A 9,983-nucleotide genomic window follows, 5' to 3' on the forward strand; every position below is an offset into this window, starting at 1 on the left:
TGTATTCATCGACAGTTTTTCAATTTCGAACGATATCTAAATGTCCTCCAAATTGATATACGAGGTACAATCAAGAAGTTCTTAAAAACGAAAAGTCACCATTAAACTTTCAGTCACCTTTCCCGTACAAGTTGAGATATTCTGTTTACTCTTTTTTTTATCTGATGTTTTAAAATCACCCCAAACATGTTTCTCCCTGAGGTCGTCTTTAGACAACATTGCTTCACACGTTAATAATGCACGAGGGTCAGCTGCCTTTGCCATTGTTAGGCAACTCAACGATGTCGATTTCATCAGGCGGATTGTTTCATAAATTTAAAGTTTCCCAAAATGACTCAAACTCGGGAGTATCAATCATTTATATTATGTTGCTGGGAAATGTGTTGTTGCGTGGAAGATTCAAAAGAAAGGCGAAGGGGCGGGATTCAGGATGGGGTTAAACCCAGATAATTTTTACGTATATATATATATATGGTTCTTATCTCACGAGAGGAGTGAACGTTTGCGCTAAACTTACAGCGGCGTTCGAGCGTTAAAGTTTGTTCTTAAATTGATACAGTCAATCCAATCTCTTTGGAATTTGCAATGAAGTTTTCACAATGCCTGTGCGCTTTGTTGGTGATGGGGATGATGAATGTTGGTGGTGGTGAAGAAGCCAATAAAAGTAAGCACATTTATGTACGAGTAATGTTTTAAACTTAGATAGAATCTGGTGGAGCTGATAAAATGTATTTATTTTACGAACCTGAAGGGACATCCAAACTCAATGAATTTATCATGCTGGTTTCAAGTCTGATGTTTCAGGTCTGATGTTTCGACCACGACCACAGATTGGTCTTCACCTGCGAATGATGAGTGACGTGTAGTTTTGGTGGCCTTTTTACAGACACTTCACTTGTCTCAGCTACAATCCTCCCCAACCCCCATCTTGTCATTCCACATTCTGGTCCACTACATTATGATCCTTTTAGCTCATCGCCGACGTATCTTCCATCACTCGACCCATCGAGGAGTGTATTAATGTCGAGTTTGAGTGATGGCTATTTCCTCGTGCATATTCTCAGTTTAACATCACAAAAGGTCAAATCTCACTCGGTTTTTGGCTCCGCAAAAAATAAATTGACTTGACTATTCCGTGTGTGTGTGTGTGTGTGTGTGTGTGTGTGTGTGTGTGTGTGTGTGTGTGTGTGTGTGTGTGTGTGTGTGTGTGTGTGTGTGTGTGTGCGTATACTTTGGTGGACACACCTTGCCTGAAAATACACAGTGTAGTTTATATTACCTCCATCACCGAAGGTGGACAGATGTTATGTTTTCGTCGGTATGTTTGTCTGTCTGTTTGTTTGTCTGTGAGCAGGACATCTCCGAGTTGTGGATGGATTTGGACGAAACCTGGTGGACAGTTTGGGTGTATGACAAGGACAAATTGATTCGATTTTGGTGAAGATCTGGATTCGGATACTAGAATTTCTTCAGTGATTCTTCACCATTGAGAAATAGGGCAAACAACAATATATTGCACGATATCTCAAAAAGTTATGGACAGGTTGAGTGTGTGACAAGGACGAAATGATGAGATTTTGGTGGAGATCCATCCATCCGATAATAATTATTTTTTAAGGGCTTCTTCACGATTTAGAGATAGGGCTAAAAACTATTCCTTAAAAAATTATATGTTCCATGAATAGTCCTTGTGCGATGAACCCCGAAAAGGCATTGTCCGATGGATGATTTGAAGTTATTCCAAAGGCAGGTTTTGATTGGGGTATGAAGTTTTTGGTCCAGTTCATAAGAGTCGTCAGCACATTGTGATCGCGAACATGTATCGTTTCCACCAAATCCGTTTCTAATGTGTTATTTTTTTTCCACCTAATCGGCCTCTCCTCTGTGACATCCAACATGGCCACGATACAAAATCGTGGTGCCACTTGCAGACCCTGTCGAGTTTCTTCAAACTGATAAATGTACTTGATATAAGATGGATATTCTCGTGTTTGTTTCCCAGGTCAACAGTCACTGTACAAAATGTTCTGCTGGTGCTTTGCAGGCAGGCTGTTGAATCAATGAGTGTACCATCCTTCAAATGTGATGGACATTAAGCCAGCTGTCCTGTCTGCAGGCATTATCTTATGAACATAAAATATCCTGGAGTAACTTTCGAAAAGAAAAGGATCTTTAGTGATGGTTCCCTTGTCAAATACTAAATTGCTGTCCTAATCTTGTGATATATATATATCCCCTTGGTGCTGCATCGACATACACCTCCAAAAAAGGATGCAAACCAGCATCCAGGTGTTGCGAACCTGAGAAACGTACTCAAGTGGATTACATAACTGACAATTTATTTATGAAAAGTATGTTGGACTCGGATTCATTGATGTATTTAGCCCGCTGCTTGAATCATCAATGAGGTGAGGCTATGCCACTGATGCAGTGTCTTTGCAAACTGACCAAGTAGGTTGGCCTTGGCGGTTAAAGAGCATGTACATTTGGCCAGTCTCTCAAGAGGTGGTTGGTCAGGCTTGACGTTTCATTGAAGATGTTAGGAATTTGTAATGTGTTCAGATTACCAGCCAGACTTTACCTACTCTTCCTGAAATACACCATGTGATATTTTTAACCTCCATCAACTAAAACTAGCAGATGGGATGCCCAGATAAGAGATGGCACACTTTGAGATACAACACCCTGCAGGTGAAAAACCATTACGACCGTTTATAGTCAGCCCAGGAATCGAACCAAAGCTATGCAGCTTAAAGGAAATATATGAACCTCTGCACCATCCTGCCAGACAGAACAGAGTTTACTCATTTTTATATTTCATTTTCATATGAAGATGTGTAAATACCTGCTGTGTTCGTTGTGCATACTCTACAGGGAATAGTGGAACTGATAAAGGCTCTTTAACCCATCTTGCTGATTATGCCCATCTTTAAAATGAACTACCGTGTGCTGCAACATGCTAATCCTTCCATATGTTGACTTGCTAGGTACTTATGTTTGGCAATGCGAGAACTGCACAGCTCCTCTAATACCACACAATGGAGGAATTATCTGCATTACTGTGAACAAGACGCGATACTGCAAGCCCATGTGCAACAAGGTCAGTCTATCTACAGGCACTGTAAAAGCAACAAGGATGGTTGATGAAGGTGATGTGAACTGACTTCCAAGCAGATGGAAGATTACCTCGGGCAAGTGATAGAGTGAATAGAGTGGAATGTTTGTGAAGTATAATATGTTGTCTTTTGATAATATCCATTAGCAAAGCGATGGGTAAAAATGCCTAGTTGTTCTATATTTAATGCACACATAGGCTCCTCCATGAGCCTTCGTCATTGTTTCGAAAAAAAAAAAATGCATATTGTCAACAAACACTTACCAGTCTGAAATTGGAATTTTAAGACGATGAACCTTCATATCAATTTACTAACTTGAGGGTATGTCATCATGGTCAATGCGTCCTCAGCACTATGATTTTGCTTTCCTGAGACGATCACGACCCTTTGAAAAGTGTGGACCAGCTAACGACTATGAATGGACAACGCAGTACATTGGTGGAAACCGTCTAGCAGAATGCATTGGTGAGTCTCTTTACAATACCCTTATGAAAAAGGTGACTTTCATGTAGTTAGTTAAATTCGTCAGTCTCATGTTAGGCTACTGACCTTTCCTGGGCTGACCATATAAGCAATGGGCATCCAGTGTTAACTCCACCACCGAATGTACATGGAGGTTATGTTTTCACCCCTATCTGTTTGTCTGTTTGTTTGTTTGTTTGTCTGTTTGTGAACAGGATTTCTGAAAAAGTTGTGGAAGGACTCAGATGAAACTTGGAGGACAGGTTGGATATGTAACAAGAATTTATTCGATTTTGGTGAAGATCCGAGTCTGGATCCGGATACTAGAATTTTTTAAGTGCTTCTTTACCATTCAGTGATCAGGCTAAACGATATACACAGTATAGCACGATATCTGAAAAAATTATGGATGGATTCGGACGAAATTTGGTGGATGAGTTGGATAGGTGACAAGAACAAGCTGTTTAGATTATAGTTGAGGTCCGAATCCAGATCCGTCCTATCAGCAGGATACAAATGGTAAATTAATCAGCCTGGTGGAGGTATGCACTATACCAAGTGGCCATTCTAGTTGTTCATGCATTTTGCCTCATTGAAAGCTCTCAACATTATTGACAACTCCTGTGATAAAGCCGAAGCACAAGGTTTGTTGCAGACATGTCATTGGCTTCCACTGCTCCCTCTGTTCGCTCATTTCCTCCATGATGTACACATTCTTCCACGAACCTTCTTCTGGGTAAGCTCCTGCAATCTAGGCTTCCCACACATCTCTGCTCTTTTGATCCTCTTTTCTGCTGTTTGCAGAATTGCCTTCCAGAGGCAGTTCAATCACACACTTCCCTCCATGGTTTCAGGTTTGCAGTACACAATCATCTCAAGTCATCCTCCATCCCTTTCCGTGATTGTAAAAGTTGCCATCATGTCATAGACTCCATTAATTTTACACTGAAAGAACAACTTTTCTTCCCTTGTTAATCATACTTAACAATACTGAATTAGAAACATTACTGGACCGAAGTTGATGTATTGGGGCACTCCAGCCTCCAATGCCACAGCAGAGAAGAGAATTACATTGATAGCTAGCACGAAACTCGGTAGAGCGCATACATACCTCCGCCATAATGAACAGTTTACCGTTTGGATCACACTGATAGGCAGGATCTGCATCTGGACCTGAACCAAAATGCAATTGGCTTGTTCTTGTCACCTACCCAACTCGTCCACCAAGTTTTGTCATAACCCATCCACAACTTTTTGAGATATTGTACTCTACTGTATACCGTTTTTTGCCCCATCTCTCAATGGTGAAGTATCACTTAAATAACTATTGTATCCGGATCTTCACCAAAATCAAATAAATTCGGCCGTGTCACACGCCCAACCTGTCCACCAAATTTCATCCAAATCCGTCCATAATTTTTTTTAAAGATATCCTGCTCACAAACAACCAAACAGGTATGAATACATAACCTGTCTCCCTTCGGAGGTGGAGCAATGAAGTTGCAATGAATAAGCGATCTGCCTAAAATTTGTCAATTTTTGATAATAAACTAGACAGGTCTAAATTCTTGTTTTGCCAATTTAAGGGAAGTTTCGATGAGAATTTATTGAAGAAGTTAGTTATGTGCCTCTCACATTGGTAGTCACCATTTGATTAGAAGATGACAAACGTCACCACACTTCGAAATAAGATGAAATCACATATATGTTCAACTATGGGCTTGTCAGTCTGATTCCTACAAGTCAAGCAATGGAAGCTTAATCACTGCTGGCATCAAATTACTATTTTCTCCCGTGGTATAATCACTGATGAGCAATTTATTTTACACTAGGCCACATGAGTCTGGACACTCTGCTTCTCCCAATCTCACATTGGATAGCTATCGTGAATTTGAAACAGTAGGGGGGTGTTGTGACTGGATGTATCCTATCCCTTCCACACATTCTGACACATGATTCTCCTCATCAGGCTCTTTGCCTGTGGCATTAAAGGCTGCTTTCATGTGTGGTTGGATAACAATTACTTCGTGAATGCAAACAACATGTACCTCTTGTTGTCTCCTTATCAAGGGCTCCATGGCATGCCCCATTGCATGCTCCCAGTTATCTTCTTGGTTTTCATTAATGACCTGCCTTTTTCTTTGTCTGTTATGTTTTCACCTATTTGTTTGTTTGTCTGTCTGTCTGTGAGCAGATCTCAAAACGTTATGGACATATTCAGCCAAAACTTGCTGGACAGGTTGGGTGGGTGACAAGGATGAATTGATTCGATTTTGATGAATATCCCAATCCAGATACGAGAATTAAAAATGTTTTTGAAGTGATTCATCACTGAAAGATGGGGCCAAAAACGATATATATCATGATATCTCAAAACGTTATGGACGATTTATAACAAAACTTGGTGGACGAGTTGGTTACGTGACAAGAACAAGCCGATTAGATTTTGGTTCAGGTCCGGATCCAGATCTGGCCAATCAGTGGGATACAAAACGTAACTTGTTCAGCCTAGCGGAGGTATGTGCTCTACCGAGTGCTGTTCTAATTCTTACAACATTTTATTGTTGTCATTTTGTCGATGTCTCCACATGTTGAACAGTTTCCCATCCCATCAACAAAGTGGCAATGACTGCATACCTCACAACAGGCCTCTAACATATCAAAAACTGGTTCAATATCTGGAACATACTTTAATCCAGTTAAATGTCATCTTTTTGGAAAGGAGCTCATGAGGGTCATTATGAGGGAGAACCAACATAGTCCTCTCTTAAATGTCTACTCATGTACAGTACATCTCTGACTCTGATCAGTCCAACTTCTTGTTTTACTCCACCTTGAACTTCAAGTGCGTGTGTTACATAAGTAACGATAAGGGCACTCGGTAGAGCGCATACCCCCGCCAAGCTGATTAGTTTACTCTTTTGTATCCCACTGATAGGCCGGATAAGGATTCGGACCTGAAACAAAAATTTAATTTGCTTGTTCTTGTCACCTAACCAACTCATCCACCAAGTTTTGTCTGAATCTGTCCATGACTTTTTGAGATATTGTGCTATATGTAATTTTACCCCAATCTCTCAATGGTGAAAAATCACTTCATGAATTCTCAGATCCAGATCCGGATTCAGATCTTCACCAAAATATAATCGTTTTGTCCTTGTCACAGACCCAAACTCCACCAGATTTCGTCTGAATCCGTCCACTACTTTTTGAAATATCCTGTTCACAAACAAACAAACAAATAATAATAATTTTTAAAATCACTCATAGAAAACACTTGACAAAACAGAACAAAGTAGAATGGCACTCAGTGGAGCACATATCTCTGCCAGGCTGAACAGTTTATGTTTTGTATCCCACTGATGGGCTGAATCTGAACCAAAATCTAATCCACTTGTTCTTGTCACCTCATCAACTCATCCACCAAGTTTTGTCATAATTCATCCGCAACTTTTTGAGAAATCATGATACATAGTTTTTGGCCCAATCTCTCAATTTTAGAAATCAGGGCATTTACCTTTTGTCCTTAAAATAATTGGTGGTTGAATTAATTGGCCTGAAATGCAAATCCTGTTCAAATTTCAAGTTAATCAGATGAAAATTGAGGATTTTAGAAATAGCACCTAAGTTGTTGACCTTTGCCTTATGTTGACCTTTTGGCATATGCTGACCTCAAAAGTAATCGGTGGTTGAATTCAGTAACTTAATATGTAAATCCTCTTCAAATTTCAAGTCAATCAGATGAAAATTGCCAATTTTAGAAATTTTGCCTATGTTGACCTTTTGGCCGATGTTGACCTCAAACATAGTTGGTGGTTGAATTCAGTGACCTGATATGCAAATCATCTTCAAATTTGAATTCAATCAGATGAAAATTGAGGATTTTAGAAATCAGAAGTTGTTGACCTTTGGTCTATGATGACCTTTTAACCTCAAAAATAAATAGGATTCTGTTGGATCACCAACTCCACCATTTGGTGGTTTCGTGATGATCGGTTTAAAATTGTGACCTGTAGGTGATGAAAGGTGAGCAGACAGGCAAACAAATGGAAGCGATCAAAATACTTGGCAAAAATCTTTTTGCCAAGTAACAAATACAGACAGACAGGGGTGAAAACATTACCTCCATCCTCCTTTGGTTCTGGAGGTAAAAATAATGAGGCAGGATAATTAGACGGTTGATCAACTTCAACACAGACTTGCACAGGATGCCGAGCAACGAAGACTTTGGAGGGTAATGAATTCTCAGCAAACATGTAAAACAGCAGCCGTTAAGAATCTGGACAAGGTATCTAATAATACAGTATCGTCCAAGAGTATAATTGGGGTCCTATGACCTCACCATGCATGTGCTGTTCTGTGAAACATTTCACAAATTAATCAACAGGAAAAGGGAATGGATTTGCACTTTGTTGCTCCAAGGGCAAAGTCCACTATTCACATATGATGTATTCACATATAATGTGAAGTAAATAAATTGTGTACATAACATCATTTCTTGATCTGATGAATTGCCAGTACCCATTTTGGAAGACTATGTGCAGCATCTAACTCAATGTGTGCAAATGTCATGTCTGTGCCCATGGGTTTCCTCCAGGTGTCCCACTGGTAAAGTTGTATTTTCCGTCTGTCTGTCTTTCTGTCCATCGATAGAATCTGCCCCACCAGTAGTAACCCCATCATATTGCATACCGTTGGAATCCTCTTGCCCATCCGCACAAGGTTGGGGTACCTCGACAAGCTGCTAATAAATCTACTGGCCTGTAGAGGACCTTGGTGAATCTCATACATACTGTCGTTCCTATTTGAAGACCACTCAAGCTATGGTCAAAATATCAGACATGGGCCTATATCCACTTGATAAATGCTTTGGTTGGACTCCGTTTTCATCCTACTGGCAGAGTACTCGCCCTACGGGTGATCTTGTTCCAAGCATGCAGCACGTTCTTCTGATGCATACCTTCATTTGGGTGGTGTATAGGCAATTGACAGGTCTGTTTAGGCAAAAAATAAAAAACCCAGGTTATGTACATGAATTAAAAACATACCAACTGATTATAATTCAAAAGACCTCACTGCACTGGAAACATGGGGACAGGAATACTACACTGTAAATGGTGGAGACTTATAATACCCTCCCCCACCTGGAGGTGGTGCTACATGATACACATTTACAAAGAGAATTTGCATCCCCCTCCCCCACCCCACAGATCACAGGCAAATATAAAAACACCCCTATACACTAATTGTGTTCGTGCTGATCCGATGTAGTAAATGTAATTAGCCCAGAACTGTAGGTAGGAGGAGTAGCGTGACAAACACAAACAAACACAAACACTGGTCCGCGAATTATAGTAAGGATTGCAGATGTCTTTTCCAAGCTACACTTGATTTCTTTTTCTTTTACATTATTTTATGAATCATTTATTTTCACATCATGTACTTCGTGCTAAATTAATGCCCATTATATTTATATCCTATTGACTTAATGACCCTGTCAATGTGTAAAATAAGTAATGCACACGCCAATCTGCATTTCCATGTGACCACAGAAAGTCATCATACGTCCTTCATAAGTGGATTGAAAGTGGATTACTTCAGGGACACATGTGAGAAAGAGAGACACAAATCGGAGATGCACATCAATAAACTTTGGAGGACGGTGAAAAAAGCTGTTATGAAAACACCAATAGAAGATGAAAATTGTGTGAAAAATCATTGCTTTAACCCCTATTACCATTGCGGCAAAGAATTTTAATCAAAATCAAAAGAGCAATCTCAAATCACAAAACTATAATTTGATTATTGCTTTCTCTTATTGTTTGTGTATAATTGTAAAATTGACAAGTTAATGTTGTATTTAGCTCCGCAATGAATGATGAAGGATCGACAAATATGGTGTAAAAGGTAGCATTTCTGTGTTTGAAGGCAAGGTAGTGAGAAGAATTGCTTCGTACCTGAACTTGTCATTATGCTGAAAAATATTCGTCCATTAAAAAAAGTGGTTAATGATATTTTATTTAGTAAAAGTGTCGGACTGATTGTGACAGCATTGCAATTGATAGTTACCAGTACTATATTTTGCTGAATATGAATCCGTGCAAAATGCACAAACTTTTGAGTAAAGATGGTATTTCCTTGCTACGTCTGTGCAGATCGAGTTTGTCTTTTCTTTTTGGACCACATAAACACCTAATACTGCATTAGATATCCAATAAAACCAATTTCTTAATATATCTATCTGGGTATATTTCAATGTTGGTGCATTCCAAAACCTTATTGTCTCCATTAAACGTTCAGGAAGTTCTGTGTGAAGAGGTTCTCTTTTCCAGAAACAAGAAAAGGCAAAAGCTGAAACAGCTGTCATGGTGATGTCATTCAGAGATGTATTTGTAATTGCTGGAA

The 9,983-nt window shown here is 39.5% G+C and overlaps 1 protein-coding gene across 1 annotated transcript; it reads left to right on the forward strand.

The window, feature by feature from the left end:
- The first annotated feature begins 425 nt into the window (after positions 1-425).
- Positions 426-9,722, forward strand: LOC147018859 (uncharacterized). Its single transcript, XM_085898956.1, has 4 exons — positions 426-664; positions 2,988-3,100; positions 3,467-3,581; positions 9,131-9,722. The coding sequence occupies exons 1-4, from the start codon at positions 586-588 to the stop codon at positions 9,334-9,336; spliced, it is 513 nt and encodes a 170-aa protein (XP_085755082.1). The 5' UTR covers positions 426-585; the 3' UTR covers positions 9,337-9,722.
- The last annotated feature ends 261 nt before the right edge of the window (positions 9,723-9,983 follow it).

Source organism: Eptatretus burgeri, chromosome 10 (assembly GCF_056783735.1).
Source record: "Eptatretus burgeri isolate ZD-2024b chromosome 10, Ebu_testis_v1, whole genome shotgun sequence".
In the NCBI taxonomy this organism is placed as follows: domain Eukaryota; kingdom Metazoa; phylum Chordata; class Myxini; order Myxiniformes; family Myxinidae; genus Eptatretus; species Eptatretus burgeri.

Excerpts from the sequence above, each read along its gene's own strand:
- LOC147018859 (XM_085898956.1), top strand. The coding sequence starts at position 586 with ATGAAGTTTTCACAATGCCTGTGCGCTTTGTTGGTGATGGGGATGATG. Across the intron at positions 665-2,987 it reads TGGTGAAGAAGCCAATAAAA|GTACTTATGTTTGGCAATGC; the intron begins GTAAGCACATTT and ends TTGACTTGCTAG. Across the intron at positions 3,582-9,130 it reads CCGTCTAGCAGAATGCATTG|AAAGTCATCATACGTCCTTC; the intron begins GTGAGTCTCTTT and ends ATGTGACCACAG.